The sequence below is a fragment of the Oreochromis niloticus genome, linkage group LG20, assembly GCF_001858045.2.
Source record: "Oreochromis niloticus isolate F11D_XX linkage group LG20, O_niloticus_UMD_NMBU, whole genome shotgun sequence".
In the NCBI taxonomy this organism is placed as follows: Eukaryota; Metazoa; Chordata; class Actinopteri; order Cichliformes; family Cichlidae; genus Oreochromis; species Oreochromis niloticus.
Genome location: NC_031984.2, coordinates 19,828,540 through 19,847,402, shown reverse-complemented (window position 1 = coordinate 19,847,402; position 18,863 = coordinate 19,828,540). Strand labels below are relative to the sequence as shown.

At 37.4% G+C, this 18,863-nt stretch overlaps 1 protein-coding gene across 2 annotated transcripts; it reads left to right on the top strand.

The window, feature by feature from the left end:
• On the top strand, nucleotides 1-13,105 carry b4galnt1a (beta-1,4-N-acetyl-galactosaminyl transferase 1a). 2 transcript variants are annotated; one of them, XM_005478082.4, is made up of 12 exons: nucleotides 1-76; nucleotides 371-534; nucleotides 3,241-3,449; nucleotides 3,532-3,714; nucleotides 4,227-4,333; nucleotides 4,676-4,716; nucleotides 4,814-4,994; nucleotides 6,057-6,149; nucleotides 6,252-6,439; nucleotides 6,993-7,133; nucleotides 10,992-11,229; nucleotides 11,398-13,105. In XM_005478082.4, exons 2-12 carry the CDS (start codon nucleotides 460-462, stop codon nucleotides 11,607-11,609), a joined length of 1,668 nt encoding a protein of 555 aa, XP_005478139.1. In that variant the 5' UTR covers nucleotides 1-76; nucleotides 371-459; the 3' UTR covers nucleotides 11,610-13,105. The 2 variants fall into 2 exon arrangements, with proteins under 2 accessions (XP_005478139.1, XP_025757598.1); XM_025901813.1 differs by lacking the exon at nucleotides 1-76 and having other exon boundaries at nucleotides 96-534.
• Nucleotides 13,106-18,863: the final 5,758 nt, after the last annotated feature.

The following is an 18,863-nucleotide window of genomic DNA, read 5'->3' as shown; positions in this document are numbered from 1 at the left end:
AAGGGTTAAGGGAGTCTTTCAGACACTGAGATGGGCGTGGAGATCGTTTCATCATGTTAACTGCGCTCAACGACTTGTAAGACCTGCTTACAAAAAATGATTTGTACAAGGCTTTGTGAATATAACGAAAGCATTGCACGTATTCGTTTCCTCTTTCGCATCTTTTTGAACCTGAGTATATTTGGGGGGTTTTGCATGTAGCCCTTGGTGGTAGCTGTTATGCCACGTGATCCACAAATTCAGAATGTAAAAGAGTTTATCTGAAAAGTAGAAGTATAATCAGGTTTCATTCTGGGGATATTAGCACCTTTCAAAGATGGCCTTCTTTTTAAATTATCTTTTTAAAGAAAATGTTTTACACTTTGACCAGTCTGAAGCAGCTGGGCTGTAAATGAGGTGTGGCTTTCAGCTGTGCCATGTACTGACAGCCTAGAACCCACAAACACACGAACGCACCCTATGCAAAGCTGGTTGTCCTCCAATGTGAGCGTTCACCGCCCTAAGGAACGTCTTTGTCGCAGGGAAGCAGCAACAGTAAGAAACATTTATTTTTCCTGTACTACTGTCAAATATTTTCTGAAAATCTGCAGGCTGCTGGTTATATTCAGAGTGCAGGGATTTTCTTGCATTTTCCTTTGTAACGGGGCTGCAATGTGTGCGAATATGTTATGCTAAATAGTTTTGTCTAAGAAAATATGAAACGGAGCATTCTCGTGTTGTATGAAAAGAAGTGTGTTGTTTGGGGAAGTTCACTTTTCACCCCTTTATCAGAAAGGGTTTTACACTGAGACGAGATAATCAGCCGTATTATAAAACTGTTGACAGATAGCCTTGTTTGGCTGTTGTATTAGTTGTCCATTAATAACCAGAGAAGTGGAAGTAGAACTCGGTTGAGAGTTAATCTAAGTCATTTTGCCAAAAACACTAATATTTTTGAATGTTTAGCCTCCAAGTTTATTTATACAATAAACTTATTTATTTTGCTAGTACTGGGTTTTGCCTTCAGAGCTTCGTAGATTCAACAAGGTGCTAGAAACATTCCTCAAACGACCATGATTTGAACCTCCTATTCCATTGCATCCCAAAGATTGTCTGTAAAATCTGTTGCGTCAAATGACTCAGTGATCAATAAGAACAGAAACACTTTTTTTATAAGTATTTACAAGCTGTTTTTAAAGCTGCCTTGCCTGGTTAAATGTACTGCAAATAAGCTACCGAGAGTTAAATAAATATGAAATAATTAGACAGCATCCCATTTCGGTAAGATGTTTTAATATATATTTTAATATAAAATATTAATTTAATATAAGATATTACGTTTTCAGCTGGATAAATTAAAAGAAAGAAAATAATCTAGAATAAAGATTATAATAATATAAAATTATATATAATTATGCGTATATGATTATTATTAGAACTGTTCCGCATTCTAATAGACATACTGCGCGTTACATCCTGTAACTGCTGATTTGTAAACTAAAGTCTGAAAAAAAGAGTACAGTAGCACTACAAAATGCAAAGTTATATTTTTAAACACTGCTGTGCAGAAGTCTTGAACAAGCACTCGGTTCATTTGTAATATCATTGCTACATGTATATCCCCCAGTTCATCCAATACTGAGACGAGTGTGGGCATGTTTGAGTGTGAGACCTAGGTCTTAAACTTGATTGATAAGTGATCACTGTTAATTAACATACAAAGAAGCTACTGTAACAACCTCCAACAAAGCACAGTGCTTGGTAAAACCTGTTCCTGCTGAAGGTTGAAACAAAAAACTATTTTCATTACCTGACACATTCAGTACAACCAGGCTATAAAGCAGGAAATACTATCAGCCAGTGATGTGTGGCTGAGTACAAGTACATACATGATAATTATTTCCCACCTGCAATGCTAGTTGCACTCCATATGACAGAAAGAGCAAACACATTGCACACTACACATTAACCCTAGCTCTCGTTTTTAAATGATAATGTCAGCACAGCCAAATTGTACTAATATTGTCATGTTTTCTAAAAGTAAGAACTAATTAGGAGGGAAGAATACGGACCAAATAAATCAAAGACATTATTTAAACTACCCTACTATAGTCAGACTGATCTATTCCTTTGCATTGTGTTTTTCCTTGTTAATAAAAATGTTTCCTTCCTTTAAATTATCATAACACTGCCTTTTGTGTCTTTTGGAAGCACAAATTTGACATCTTAAATTGGCAAGTCTGTATTGTCTTTTCAAGACAATGTCTTGACAATATCTTGGAAAGTGGAAACATTAAATGGAAGCAGATCTACAATTTTTCACAAACATAACCATTTACAGCTACATTCAGACTTCAGCTGTTAGGATTATGCGTGCACTAAAGAACCTATGTAGCTCTCTAGTCATATGAATTATTTACTTTATCAAGGCTAAAACATTATCAGGAATGTACCTGGAAGATATAAGATGAGGTCTCTTAGCTACAATAATTCTACATTAATGATTAATTAACTGCATGAACAGAAATTGAGTGCTGCAGCCTGTAACAGGAAATGCACCGACCAACAATGGAGCAACAATTACACAAAAGCAAACAAAATAATACAAACTATAAAAATTTTAAATCCAGTTAAAAAAATAAAAATTAAAAAAAGTCAGTTATATAAAAATACATATTAAACAGGAACACTGATTTATTGATGGTTATAGTTGTTGATTTTGTTTATTAACTCCCACAGACAATGTGATGCCAAAAAACTATTGATTGTGGTTACACAACCTAAGAGCTTCCTTCATGATATATGAAAAAAATAGTGTCAACAGCAGACCCACATCCTTTTTAAAAGAGCACATCCTGTTAACAAGAAAGACGAAATAAGCAGTGTAGTAGCAGAGCAGCTCTAAAAAGCTATACTGGAGTTAGATTTTTGTAACTGGGGATATAATTTCCTCGTGGTGATTTGTGCATCTGCAGCATAATACGTCTTCAAATAAGGTTTGACAGCCCTTGTAAACTTAGGTAAACTTTAACTTTGAAATTATAAGTCTACAAGTTCAATTATTTTATGGTTTAATACTTTGTACAGTATGCTTCACCACGTTTGCGGTGTGCATGTCAGGCTTTTGGCCTTGCACCTAGACAGGTTTTAGCACTAATAAAGTGTAGGCTCATTTCAAGTTTCCAATGACCCATAATGTCTGTCTCTCCCAAGCACCATTGTTTATCAACCTGATGATATCTATACAAATTTTCTTTCTAGATGCGCAACAGTTCTAGGAAGTGTGTTCGACTCGCTTTGCTTAGTGGATTTTTTCTGGTCGCCCTCTTTTATTTTTGGAAACCTAGCAGCAAAGAAGTTGACATAAGCCCAAGACAGGATACACCCATTAAAAAACTCTTCACTGGGAAAATTGGAGACTCCACAAATGGTTATGACATTCCCCCCCACATGAAGGAGGAAGTGGCAAGGTGTGTAAGTGTGACCATTTCTTTTAAATTAATTAATTTAAATTTTTCTTCTTATTACTCAACTCTTTGTTATTTCCAACAGTCGTTTGGCTCAAAATGCCTGCATATGCCAGGCTGATAAAGAAACCTTTCACCTACCATTGTCAAATCTGCTCTTTCCACGGGTGTGGGCTCACAATCTTGATCAAGCATTCTTGGAGTTCCACCCGGATCCTGACAGTGTAAAGCAGCACAGAGCTGATGAGTACAACAACTTTCAAGAAAGGTATCTCATGTTTTGCATCTTTTGATTAGATAATGAGTGGTTTATAAGATTTTAGATGACAATCTGGTAATTTACCCATACCAATCAACTGAGCAATCCTCTGTACAAAAAGAAGACAACTTTTTTTTTTTTTAAACCTTTCGTCCACGAGTCTTTTAGTATACTTAGCAGAATGGCATTCTTGATACAATTTTTTTTTCTTATATCTGCAATTGTTTGTGATCATATTTTAAAGTAAGATATTTTATTTATTTTAGTTATACAAGAGGATACTTGAGTGAATTTAGGTTTTTAGATGTCACCTGTCAAATTCACTATCAAGCCTGAGTTGATCAGGTGTACTGTGTGTGTGTGTGTGTGTGTGTGTGTGTGTGTGTGTGTGTGTACAGACTACACACGCACACACACACACACACACACACACACACACACACACACACACACACACACACACACAAAAACTCACAGTTTTTATGTTGTAGTGTGTGTATATCATTGTCATATTTCCAAAGGTCCTACAATCCTGCAGATGTGCTTAATGTAGCAGAGGCCAACAGTCCTCTTCAGTATCCTACCCAGGGTGTGCTGGTGCGACCCCTAAAGACGATCATCATTCCTGGTAAAGGCATATTTAATATGCAAAAAACATTAAAACCCAGTGTAACTTTGACCATTAAAAGGTCAAAGTTACACTGGGCCCTCCTTTGACTGAAAACACTGTGCATGGTATAATACAGGATGCAGAACAATCACAGGAAGGAAGACTGGTTAAGTGTATGCATGGTCATTTTATTTAAAGCTACAGAAAGCAAAATGAAACTTAACCACCTGTGTTCTGCACGAGCACTTTCTTGTTAAAAAGAGGAAATAAAACTGCTATTTAAATGGGTTCATATTTTTAAATCTTTTTAAATCTTTATATAATTCCACTTTTTCTCCAAAAATAACTGTTTCTTTGCAGGTTTAGCCCTTAAAGAAGAAGAAACAAAATTAGATCACATGGTAATGCCTCAATTATTGTCTTGCACATTTTTTTGTCTTCATTTTAAATATGATTATTTTAAATTATTTTTTGCAACTAACGCTAATCCTGTAACAGGTATCTTTGACTGCAACACTTGGAACTTTTGATGTTGCTGCTAAGGTGGACATGGTCTCCATCCAGGGAGTGGGAGAAAAGAACATGGTTCTGTTGAGTCCTCTTCTCTCTGCTCTGAACAAACAACTGCAGTCTGTCACCTATACAAACATCGTGTTTCATCCGAAGACCGCAGACACAAGTAAAGTTATGATGTGGATATGAAACTGATACTAAAAGTGCAATGTAGAATGTTCCTGTTTGAACATATAAACAGTTAGTGCCCCCTCACCCACAATGAGACGAAGGGAAAGCAAAGTTTGGTATGTAACTTTATACATGCAATTTTTTTCTTATCTATTAAATAAATAAATGCCCATTACAATACAAATTTAAGGAGACTTAAACTCTAGTAGATTTTGACGGTATTTGATTAAAGAGCTTACACATGCTAGCTAAGCATTAACCATTACAGAATGATAGATGATATCCGTGAACTGGAGGTTACAGATGGCAGTCTGACAGCTGTGTGCATTCTACATTCACTGCTTCTTGACTCTCATTATGTATTTGAGGAAGGCAAAATGTTAAAATGTAAGTGTACTATTCATTTTTTTTCAGCTCCTAGTTGATGATAGCATCAGCATATGTCACACTCGTAAAGACAAGAAAGAAACTAATTTAATCAGATCAGAATACTCCGAACTAAATTAAGTAAATCGATATATTACAAGGTTTACAAAGTATAAGAAATAGCTGTAATATATACAAATAGGACTGACCACAAAAGACTCGTAAAAAAGTCTGGAGCGTTGTCTGACATATGTTGAAGGAACTCGGCCACCTCAGAAAATAGAGACAACTTTGGCCTTTCCTGTAGAGTGCAGTGGTGTTTATTATCTATATGTGATCCGAGGTATTTGTAGTCCTCCACATCAACCCCCTGGATTGTCCCGTTGAGCTGCAGATGATTCTGCTCGCACAAAGGAGTCGACCAATGTAATGTTTGAGGAGTATTCTTGTCCAAAAAGTTCCAATAGAAATTAAACTTGACCGCATGGTTTAAAAGCCAATGAAATAGGTGAGTGAAGGCTTCCCTAGTGGGTTTTTGTTTGTTTTTTTAAAGCCATGTCATTGAGGGTGGGGCTGTGCTTAGGCAAATACAGCTAACAGCTTCAAGTGCAGAGGTTATTTTCACGACAATGACTGCCCATAAATTCTGAAGCTGGCTTTTATCATTTTGTTTGTTTGTTTCATTCTGCAGTTCAGTTTGCAACCAAAGATCACCAGTCATTTTTCCCCATCAAAATTGAACACAGAAACAATCCGAAACTTTACAACTCGGGATACCAAAAAGGTTTGTGAGCAGTTACTATGAACACATGTAAAGTTTAGCTTTTTGATGCACAGTGTTTAAAAGTCACATGAGTGTTTAATTTGTTGTTCTGGTTTCTCTTAGAGTACAATATTACAGCTCTAGTTACCATCGCCACCAAGACCTTTCTGCGTTATGACAAACTGAAAGATCTCATTGACAGCATAAGAAAATATTATCCCACCGTCACTATTGTGATAGCAGATGATAATGAACACCCTCAGCCTGTGACTGGTCCTCATATTGAACACTACATCATGCCATTTGGAAAGGTAAACAAGTTACTGTTTCTGTATGTGATGACCTGGTCCCTATTCCAGGAAGCAAGGTTAGTGAAAAACTCTGAGTTTGTTAAGCCTGAGATGAAGGACACTTTGGGGGCTCCAGAAAGAGAGTTGACTTCAATAACTGGAGCAACAGACTGTGAACTTAACCTGCTTGCTGGCAGGTTTTCTTCAACAATCTGAGTTCCTCTCCAACTCTACTGCTTCACTTTAACCACCTTGTTTACTTTATTTGTAGGACCCAAATGCAACATATTTACTTTGTTTTTGTTTTTTTTATTCAATTTAAAAATGCCCTCAAACTTAAAACTTTTATCGTTAGTTTGTGTCACCTATTTACCTGTTGCTATGGCGAATCCTGGTATCAGAGCTCCCCTGATAATGGCTATCTTTTCTCTGCCCAAAACTGTTCTGGAACCAAAACTCAGAGTTGCTTATCTCAGAGGTAATTCAGTCAGATTAACCTGCTTCCTCAAATAGGATCCTGCTTTGCCATTTTCACTGTGGTTATTCTATTATTGATTCCTCTTTGTTTATACAGGGTTGGTTTGCAGGTAGAAACCTGGCAGTGTCTCAGGTAACCACCAAATATGTGCTCTGGGTGGATGATGATTTCATCTTTACTGCAAACACCAAGTTGGAGAAGATGGTGGACATCCTAGAAAAGACCACTCTGGATCTGGTAAGACGATGCAGTTGTGTGTGTTTGTTTGTTTGTTTGTTTGATTTTTTTAAAGTGAGCTTAAAGGAGCGGCCTGAAACTTGATGCAAATATGCAAACTAGTAATTAGAAAGCAAAGCACAATGTCACAGAAGGAGAAATGGTGACAGTGTTTTAGATTTCTTTTCCCTGAAATTGCCCTGATTACAAGTCTTGGGTGCCAGTTTTGGAAGTGCAGTGATGATGTAGCTCTAAACTACCAGTCAAAAGTTTTAGAAAACCCAAATTTTTCCAGTTTTTTTTTTTTTTTTTTGTTAAATTGAAAATCATGCAGTTTCCTGTTAGCCGCCTATCACAAAAGCTGTTGTGACTTTGCGTCGGCAAGACCTCTTCCTGTCGGTTTGCCCCAGTTTCTGAGTCCCTTTACATGGTAAAGGAAACTGTACTCACACACACCTTGACTTTCTTGCAAAGTCTCTGTGGGAAAGATTTTTAAGTGTGATGACAGTTTGTCTCTTCCATTGTTAATTGCCTTTTTTTTTTTTTTTTTTGGTAACAACACACTACTTTCTGCAGTACAATACTGTTCAACTGATGCTCACGAGCGTCTGGTACCACAGTGTTTTCCAACACCGCTTTTATCCAGACAGAGGGGGTTTGTAAGTAATCCAGAAAAGTTGGAACACCTGTAGGAATTGGTAGCACCAGCTTTCAAAGCTTGATCAACCTCCATTGTTGCAGAACAGCTTTAAATTGTTAACCAATTTTGGGTTCCCTGAAAAAGGCCTTTTTGTATAATTCTGAAATGTACATTGTTTTTCAGTTTTGGGTAACCTTACCTTTTTTTTTTTTTTTTTATTAAACCTCTGGCAGTTCACCACTGACCTTTGTACCATTTCAAGCTATTCACTGGACTTCATGACTCGAATTGCAATAAAATTTTGGAAATGAGGAACATAGGTACTCCACCACACAAATAAAAGGTGTAAAAATAAAAGAAGTTTCATTCCACATCCTCTTAAAACCCAGCAGTTCAGTTTTTTCCCTCTCTGTGGGTGCCATGAATCTGAATGTTCTATGTCAAGCACCATTTGTGCAACCTCTGTGAGTCAATCTCTGGACTTTCTATTGCCACATTTGTGGAGGCTGGCTTAACAGAGTTCATGACCCTTCCTTTCAGAATGACAGGAATTGATACTTTTCACATTTTATGGCCACAAGTAAAGTTAAGTGATTCTGTTGCTAAAACCCAAATCATTTCTTTAATTTCTTTGTCTTAGCTTGGCTTTTAGTGGGATTTGAGAAATCTACTATAACTTTACCCCTTCCAAAACAGCTTTCATTCAGTAACTCTGAACCACTACCTTACATTTTTAACCTTTGTCCATACTTAAAGAAGCAGAGAGAAGGAGGAGTCTAGATTTTACTTAAAATTGTGAAAGGGAAGTGAGACATTAGAACATGGAGGTGAAAGGTCAGAAGAAGACACGTCAGCTTGTGGGAACCTGACATCATTATGAATAAGAAGAAATGTGTAATGTCGGCCTCTGAAGGTTTTAGGCATTATGATGTTTAGAAAATGAAAGAAGAACCTTTATATACACACACACACACACACACACACACACACACACACACACACAGGTATGCACATCAAAATATCTTTATCACAGTAACAAGTATAACGAAATTAATGGCAGTCCCTGCAGTGTCAAAAGAAAAAAGTTTAAAACATACCAGTGTCCATGGAAAAACTCAGATAACCTAGAATCTGCATTTACTGGTTCTTTGTTTTAGTCAGTTCAGTAAATAAGACAGACTCTTTAAGATCAAAGTAACAAATGATCTTGATGTCTCCGGTCAATACTAATTCCCTCTGGAAGGTGAGACCTCTCTTAAACCGTATGCAACAAGGCTGTCTCAATCTCCTAAGACAATAGAAAGATGATTCCTTTTACAGGCCGCTGTCCTGTATGGCATTTGAGAAACCAAATCCCACAACTTCACAGCCCTATACAATACTTCTTATCCATAATGAATAAGAAGTATTGTATAGGGCTCTGGATGTTGTCATTTATGCCCCTGCTTTCCCGTTCCTGCTTTAATGCCTGGCCCTCGTCCACATCATCTCCTGTCAGCACCAACTCTGACTCATCTTCCACAGTTCTACCTCACTCAGCCCTCGGTCATACCATGCATGACCATTATTGGTGCCATGGGTGATGTGATCTAACAATCAACATTTAGGTGACTATTAGGTCAGCAGGATGAAGTTTAATCAAAAAGCTTGACTATGAGAAGTTATTACTTAAAATTATGTTTTAGTGTTCACATGCAGTTCCTTCATCTGACAGTTCTAATATTCAGAAATCCACACATGGAAACGATGTCATTACGTTACACCACATCATCCTGTGATCAAAACATGACCCAATGTCCACTACAAAAGACTTACGATTTATTTATTTTTTTCAAAATCACAATTTTGCGGGTAAAAAAGCAATTGCAACATGTTATTTTCAAGCAAAATAGTTAAATGATCTTTCATAAAAATAAAGATCAAAACATATTTTGCTCAGGCTCACAGGAGAAATATATGCACCAAGCTGTGAATGACTTGCTATGTTTCTGTTTTGTCTTATTCATCTTCGTCTGTACTTGATATCAACAGCAGCAAGGACAGAGGAATGCTACAACTGTTGAATGCAGAAGAATGCTGTTGACATCAAGGGCTGAGGAAGTTGGGGGGAGGTGGAGGCTGGGGGGCTGTGAGTGGGTAACCTGTGGGATTGGTTGTCCATCAGCTCCTGTAGACATTATTAATTGGCCAAAATTGGAAATCTTTTCAAGTTACTATTGGCTCATATGTGCACTGTGCAAAAATTAGGATTTCTTTTTATTATTTCCATTTCCATTCAAGGGCAACGCTGAGCACTGACACACAGGCTGCGTGAGTAAAAAACACAGGCATCCTGTAAAGGGATTTTCCAGATGGAAATGAAAACACTGCAAATAGCAAAGTTCGTAGAAAGGAAATTCTCTACTGTGATAACACCATTTTATATCAGCATGTGGAAGAAGCACAAAAAAAGAGAACGAGCAGCAAAAGAAAACAAATACTAAAGGAGGAAAATCCCTCAGACAGATCCAGAGACTGAGGTCACTGGCAGAGTCCTTTCAGCTAGGCAAAGAATATGCAGTTACATGAGATATGAACAACTCATATAACAGTGAAAGTAAGGATTCAGTCATAATAGATGATGTTATATCTTTAGCATTGCTTAACTTTGATTTTCAAAATGTTATTGCTCAGTTAGTCGTTTCAGCAATCCGATTACCTATAGACTATGTTCAGGCAGTCATATAATATATTCTACCTATTGAAATGCGTTAAATACATTTTTTTTGGAACAGCAAAAATATACCTCAAATGAACTATGAAAATGCTTGAATAAAATATGTCATTGTCATTTCTATAGCAGATTTAAAGCCACAGGAGTTGATCCAAAGTGCTTTTCAGGTCTCCAAAAAAAGAACATGGTTAACTGGGGAGCAACATTCACAAAGTTGATTAAACCAGCTTCTATCAGTTTGTGCTCGAACTGAAAACTGCTGACAATGGCTTTCTTTCCGTACTGACGCACAACCCTAAATCAATGATCAGCCTCTCTTGAAGAGAAGAAACTCACAGTTGTCAGACTCAGTTTTTCTTTGTTTGTTTGTGTTTTTTGTAATTTTTAAAATTTTTGAAAATGACTTCAGAAATAGGGCCCAGATCCTAGTTGCAATGGTTACATAGTCAACGTATTGCTTCTTGAAAGCATGCATATTTTTGGAAAGATCTTTTCTGCCTTAACATTATTGTCTTACTGATTTCAGGTTGGTGGTGCAGTCAGAGAGGTGACAGGTTACACCGCAACTTATCGTCACACCATATCGGTGGAGGATGGCGGAAAAGAGGGTGACTGCTTGCATATCAGACTTGGCTACCACCATGCCATCAAAGGATTTCCCAACTGTGTGGTAGCTGATGCTGTCATCAACTTCTTCATGGCGCAGACGGTCAAAGTGCAGCAGGTTGGATTTGACCCGCGCCTCGCACGGCAGGCCCATCTAGGTGAGTTATTAATTGTTATCAGAATCAGAATACTTCAATAATCCCTAAGGAATTTGTGTTATTTGTGTAGAACTGAAATTATATTGATGAGTTTCTTCGCAGTGAAAAAAAAGTAAAGTGGCACAATCAGATAAGGCTTGTGGAAAATGGAATACTTTCTTTTTGCAGAGTTCTTCATCGACGCTCTTGGCCACCTCCACATTGGCTCCTGTAGTGACGTCATTGTGAGTCACGCGTCAAAGATCATACTACCCTGGAGTAAAACAGACGTTCAAAAAGCCTATGAAAAATTCCGGTACTCATCGTCAACCACAAATGCTAAAACTCATGACGAAATCTTCTACTTTAAGAACAGGTTCAAATGCATGACCAGTCAGTGAAATGTGAGAAATAGTTTTGCTCGGGTAAAATAAGACACACTGTTTATTTTTGGTTTTTACTGCCAAAAAAACTGGTTGGATTACCCAGTTATGATCTTTGGTATCCAAGGTTGGTGTTTGTTTTCTTTTTTGTGTTTTTTATGTTAGTGGCTTGTAGTGTTTCTAACAACTTTCATAAGTCTCTGGAAATTTGTAAATCACCTTTTGACTATTGTTTTCAAAGCGTTTCACCCTAATCTTAAACTAAAATTTCTGAAATTCTCTCAAACTGATTTGCAAAATGTTGACACTGAAAAGGAAAATCTTCAGTTACATAATAAATAGCTTCAGCTTGTGAAGCACTGCATTTTTTTTTTTTTAAATGGGTTCTAAAAAAAAACGGAGTTAAAAAAAAAGGTACATTGTTGCAAGTCACAATATAGCAGCAAGTATTCTATAGCAAAACAGTTAGTTTGGTAAAAATGGCTTTGTAAACTAATGCCCAGAGTCACATGATTGTTTTTGTTGTTTAAGTTGTTTCATTTGTATGTATTTTTAGTAGGATACTCAGGTCAACAGTCTTTATGTTTTCCCCTCTCCGCTAATGTCAGTGATTTTACAATATCCTGCTGCTGTGACTGCGTCTCTAAATGTAATCTATGAAACCTTTAGTCAGTAATTTATGTAAACAGATGCTGTCTTTGTCTTTTCTTCTCAACAGTATTTCTAAAAATGCTTCTGCAATTTTTTTTAGAGTGTATTGTTTGTTTGTTTGAAAAAAAACCTTAGCATCCATTTCCTGTTTATTTGTTATATTACATTTCTTTTTATCTGGCTAAGTAATAACACCGAAAAACTGGGTAGGAGAGAGCGAGCACCCTAAAGAGATTGACAGTCAATCTGTAAACAGAAAAGATGACTTACATTTAGAGTTTAAGTGACACTCCATTAGCAAATAGTGGCCTTGCACTTCTTTCCCAAATCCGATGGAACATTAAAGATGGTTCTTATTAATATCTACTACAACCCCCTTCCACTCTAAGGAAGGCTGTTTTTTATGGTTAAAGTGGTTAAAGGTGTAATATGTGAATAACGAGTGTACATGTTTACCAAATTAGTACTTGTTTTTTTTTCCCAGCATCTGCTATTTCTTACTAGTAGAACCAAAGTTGCTCCTCAACTACCTCACTGAATCTAAAGAACAAGACTATCACTGGGCTGCAGAATCCTTTACATGACTATCATGACTTGTGGACTGAATCTGGTCATCAATCTCTTTTATTAACCCCCCTTTGCTGGGAGGTAAAGTTATGATTGGGGGGGGGGAGACAAAAGACATCCCTATGGCACTGTTGTTAGCTGTTAGCTAAATACCTACATACATAGAAACAATCTAGCAATCATTTTGGGGGGTTTTTTTGTTGTTGTTTGTTTGTTTTATTCTGTGATATGAGTATTTAAATACAGCTTTGTTATATTTAAAATGATGTATTTAAATAAAAAGCACAGATCCATTATGTGGCCATTGTTTTGTTAAAGCCTACAGGGCCTCAGGAGGAAGAGTGCGTCATCTATCAATTAGATATTAAACCAACAACCTTCTAACTCCTCAAGTCTGCATGTTGAAGTATCTTTGAGCAAGACACCAGAACCCAGAACCCCTGATGCGTTCATCGAACACTCTTAGACATTAAACAAATGGGCTAAGTAAGGTTTGTCATAAAAAGCGTTTTGAGTGCTCAGAGTAGAAAAGAATTATGTAAGTGGAAGTCCTTTATCCCTTTATTTTAGGAGAGAGGGATACTTTTTTTTGTTTTTTGTTTTTATCATGCCTACAAATATTATGATGAGTTTCCTCATCTGAGTTCATCATTTTTAATAACTAACACAAATTATGAATAAATAATGTGCAACCTATTTGTATACTACTTTGACCCTCACTCATATCTCCTCCAGCAATCCTCCACTCTCATCACTCCTCTTTCCTGTAGATGCGAATTCAACAGAAATTCAGATATTCTTCAGTGCAGCACTCTGAAATTCAATTCAGTTCAATTCTATTTCTGTAGCACCAAATTACAAAAATTGTTGCCTCAAGGAACTTTGATGAAGAGCGTACTGAGGAGATAAGGAACAACTTTTTGGTGACAGTTTTCGTAACAGCCATTACAGAGCTGTTGCAAAAGCCATGGTACTTGTGTAATGCTGTTGCAGGTTTTTCAGCTCATCACTGGCTTTGTGTTCGGCTTTGACTTCATTTTAAAGATTGTCATCTGTGATGGCTGCAGTTACAGCCACACACAGTGTTGGGGAGTAACGGAATACATGTACCGCCGTTACGTATTTAGAATACAAAATATGAGTAACTGTATTCCGTTACAGTTACCGTTTAAAAAGGTGGTATTCAGAATACAGTTACTTTGTTGAAATAAATGGATTACACGGCGGTACTTTCCTGTTTCATATTGTCGCGGGTCAGGATTATTTGGGTTTGTTTGACAGCTACGTAATGTTGTTCCAGGCGGCAGCGTTACGGTTGCCATGGTTACAGGGTGACGCGCTCTCTCTCTGCTTGTTTCCTGGGTGAGAGAGCGCTTTTTTGTTGTTGTGCTAAGCTAAAAGGCAGAATGCTACAGGCATGGGCCTAAAGAATGTAGCCTCATGGGCAGTGTAGTCCGTGCTGCAGGCAGAATGGACTACCATACACGTTATGTGTCTGTGAGCGAGGGAGGGAGAGAAAGGAAAAGGCCGAGCTGTCACGGAGCAAAAACGGGAGCTGGAAGCATGTAAATATAATAATAACCACTGCAGCCAAGAAGAGTGCCTGACGAGCCCATTTGTAAGTAAGCTATTAAGACTCAACTGTACACTGTGTTCGTGTTTTCCTCCGGAAAAAATAAGTTCCGTTGGAGCAGCCTTTCAACGCCTCTCTCTGTCTCTGGCAAGCAAAGTTGACCCAGACAACAAAGTAAAGCTATTTTTCGGCTACCAGCCCGACACGGAACCCACTGTATTAGCCAGAGGTCCCTTTACTACTGTTCGGACCCGCGGACCTTCAGTAACAGTAATAAATCACAGCAATAGTACATTCACGTAGTTGTAAACAGCATGATAATATATTAAGTAATCCAAAGTATTCAGAATACGTTACTCTCATTGAGTAACGTAACGGAATACGTTACAGAATACATTTTGGGGCATGTATTCAGTATTCTGTAATGGAATACATTTTAAAAGTAACCTTCCCAACACTGGCCACACATATTGGATAATATCTACTATATATCACCAGTGTTGGTCAAGTTACCTGAAAAAAGTAATTAGTTACTAATTACTGACTACTTCTTCAAAAAAGTAATCCTGTTACTTTACTGATTACTTATTTTCAAAAGTAGTTTGTTGCTTAGTTACCTTTCAAAAACATTTTCTGCATAATCCATCATGCAAATTTAATCAAATGGAAAGCCTCTTTCTAAAAATTGTTTTATTAGTTTTAATCTTTTAATTTTATGCACATTGCATCAAGCAAAAATTAAATCATATGCAACAGTCTTTGACTTAAAGAAATGGTTTAACATTTAAACTTATTGTCTCAAACTTTTTTTGCAATAGTAATCCCTTACATTACTCGTTACTTGAAAAAGTAATCGGATTACAGAAACGCGTTACTTGTAATGCGTTACTGCCCATCTCTGTACATCACAGCGCTACCATAGACTTGTACATAACACTACACTTATATTTTTCTTTCTTTAAATATAGGATTTAATTTACAGGGTAATAAAGAATTAGTTTTGGTATAGAATTTATTTATACAATCCCATAATACTGTATTCTAAAATAAGTGTGCACATTTTAGTTTACACTGTTATGTATGATTTCATCTTTCTTTGTTTTCTGAGTTACCCCAGTGGCAGCTGCTCCCAGTCCCTTGGTTGATGAGCTAAGAGGTGGAAAAGGGGCGGAGCAAGCCTATATGGAGACCTGCAAATTGGGTCATACCACATCTCTGGATCATGGGGGGGGGGGGATTTGTTATATAAGTTTCTGTTTGGTTTTTGTGTGTTCTACCCCTTTATGTGTCTTTGTGGGCTGATCAGCCACTATTTAAGTTTCTCCTTTGTCTCATTTAAGTAGGTCAGTTTGAGTTAGTAGCGTTGGTTGTTACCAGCTTTTGAGTAGAGTTCTGTTACTTTGACTTTTTTTGTGGGCCCAAGATTTATAATTTTTTTGTATAATTTAGCCAAGTTTGCTTTTTGGGTTAAATAAAACTTTTTTTTACTTTAACCTGTGCCTGACTTTCCTTTACACCTTGGTGCATCACATCATCATATTATAAAACATGTGTAACCATTGTACGTTTTACCTTTAGTGCTGCGGGTGCTATCCAACTCATAGTGCTGTCACAAGCTGTTTTTTAAGGTGAAATGTGTTTTATTGCATGTTATTTGGAGCATGAGTTGACCTCAGTCAACACACATTAAATGCCATTATGACTTTTGACCTTTCAGTTTGTTTTTAAGGGATAGGTTGTTTGAGGGGATAGGTTAATTGGATAATCCAAATTGTCACTAGGTGTGAATGTGTGAGTGAATGTGAGCGTGAATGGTTGTCTGTCCCTGTGTGTTGGCCCTGCGACAGACTGGCGACCTGTCCAGGGTGTACCCCGCCTCTCGCCCTATGACAGCTGGGATAGGCTCCAGCGCCCCCCGCGACCCTGGAAAGGATAAGCGGAAGCGAATGGATGGATGGATGGACCTTTCAGTTTGTTTTTAGTCCTTTTGTGTTGTGCTTTAGTAAAGTAAAATGCAGTTATGAATTAATTTCAACTGGATTACAGTTAATGTGAACATTTTATTGCCAGTTGAAGAAAAATTAAAAGTGGCCTTGCTGCAGGCTTCCATATGATAATAACAAACTTGGGCTTCTGTACAGGTTTATAAGCACATAAAAGTATGATTGCTAAAAAGATTTCTCCATAAACTCCAAAGCTAAAATCCTCCGTACTGTACTTAAAAGAAAAAAAAATGTTTTTCCACTGGAGATAGTTTCCTTCTTTATAGCAACTGTACAAATGTTATAATTCATTCATTTGGATATTAGTAAGGCTTAGAGTTGGGGACATGGTAGCTAGGTAGACAGGTATGCAGGGAGCTGTGGCAGATTGCTGTTTTTTTAGGCCTCATCTCAACTGATACAAGTCACTCTGCTGGAACTTTCAACAATGTTTGTACCGTTTTAAGCATTTAAACTGGAATTAACTGACTGATGGTAAAGTTAGATGTGGTGTACAACCTGTTCAAGAAGTTTGTGGCTTTAATGTTCCACAAGGTTTAATGCATTTAAATAATTTAGTTTTATGGTATGTTTAAAAAAAAAAAAGCATGACACCATACTGGCTATGCATCATTTACATACAGTTTGTGGATTAAACTAGCAGTCAAGGCAATCCTTTGGTTGCAAACATTTCATTGGAGACAGTGACCTCTACTGGAATGGATAACTGATAACTTTTCAAAGAACTGTTTTGTTCCATTTGATGTGTACACAGCAATATGGAGTTTAAAGTTAATTTTGCCAGTTGGCTGAGAAATAAGACAGGCAACACCTTGGGGCCCCAGGCCAGAGAGTCCACAAACTTTAAACTGCAGCAGTGGCAATGTGCAAATTTTGCAAGGATAGTATGAGAAACCTGGCCTCCCTAAGGGGGCCCTACAACGGAGATGGGAGGGGTCGTCTGTGAATTTTTGCCAAGGGTCAGAACAGTCACCACTGATGACGTTGGAGCAGCACGTGACCATTTTCTCAGGCTAGAAACCCGCAGACTGACTGCTGTTCCAACGTTTGGCCACAAGGTGGAAATAAAACATCAGACAAAAAATGCAATACAAGTTGCATTTTCATGAAGTGAATTCATCCATCCATCCGCTTCCGCTTATCCGTTTCAGGGTCGCGGGGGGCGCTGGAGCCTATCCCAGCTATGAAGTGAATCCCAGCATATTTATTTTTATTTTAATTCATGCTCTTTATCTTCAAATTATGTAAATTCCTGTTATTACCAGATACAATTCAATTATAATCCACTTTATTTTTTGTTCCTGGTTTTCTTTCTTTGCTGCCATAATGGTACTCAAAGCGTGGGGAGTAAATTACCTTATTTTTGCCTCTCAGTAGTCAAGTCAGCTTATATAAATTATCTTCTGCACGCCTCCAGTTTTTCCATGTTTGCATATTATCTTAAAACAGGTCTTCATGTAAATCCGAGTTTGATCACTACATCGCTGAAATTCCTGGGGGATTTTCCAGTGTTACTTTTGTTTTATTTTAGATTTATTTTTTGGAAAGTGTGTGTGTGTGTGTGTGTGTGTGTAGGCCTGAGTGTAGAATCTGGCTTAAGTAAACATTTGGCCACAGCCTTGTGTATGGCGTTCTAATTAAAGTGGACAACTTCCTACCAATTAGTAAAACACTCCTTGAGCTTTAAAGGGAAAACCCAAAGGGCACGGTATCTTGAGGGCCCTTTGAAATATGCACAGGAAAAAATTAATAACTTGGCTATCCAACATCAAGCAAGGAAATAATTAGGGTTTTTTTGTCCTGGTTTTGACTCTCACAACATGTAGTTTTATCAGGTCAAGGTAACAGGAATGTGATAGCAGGGAGGTTTTTATCCGTCGGACAGCAGAGGGCAGCATAACAGTATGTGAGATGCTTTCAGTTATTATAATGAATATAGCAGATTTCATCACATTTTTTAGAGTATGCCTGCCCTTTGAAAGTACAGACAGATACACATACCAGAATAAAAGTGGCGTGTTTATGTATTTCCAGTGAAAACTGCATTTTGCATCATAAATTAACCAGTAATCTGCTAGATTAATAACCTGTTTTTTCTCCAATTGATTGTTTTTTTATTTCATTTTTTTGTAATACTAAAATATCCTTTGTCCCTGCTGCTATGAGACTTTGTAATATTTTTTAATCTTTCTTACTCCAGACAGCCTGGTTTACAATGGCTGATGAAGTACAAAGACTGCTCTTCTTCCCCCTTCCAAATCTCAGAGGGTGGCATTCTTCACATTCCACACCGTTTCCTTCAAAAGTATAAGTCTTCACACTTAATAACTATTGCTACTCAATACATTGATTTAGAAACCTACAGATGAAGTTTTACTTCTATTTATTGCATGTTTTTATTCACTAAAATGCTCCAGGTTTTGTTTGTAAGATGCATTCATTGTCAGAACAGCCACTGGGTGGCATAGTTGCCGCAGC

Bases quoted from the DNA above. Each gene is read 5' to 3' on its own strand.
- b4galnt1a (XM_005478082.4), top strand. From the start codon at position 460: ATGCAAAGCTGGTTGTCCTCCAATGTGAGCGTTCACCGCCCTAAGGAA. The intron at 535-3,240 runs GTAAGAAACATT...TTTTCTTTCTAG, and splicing joins GTCGCAGGGAAGCAGCAACA to ATGCGCAACAGTTCTAGGAA. The intron at 3,450-3,531 runs GTGTGTAAGTGT...TATTTCCAACAG, and splicing joins ATGAAGGAGGAAGTGGCAAG to TCGTTTGGCTCAAAATGCCT.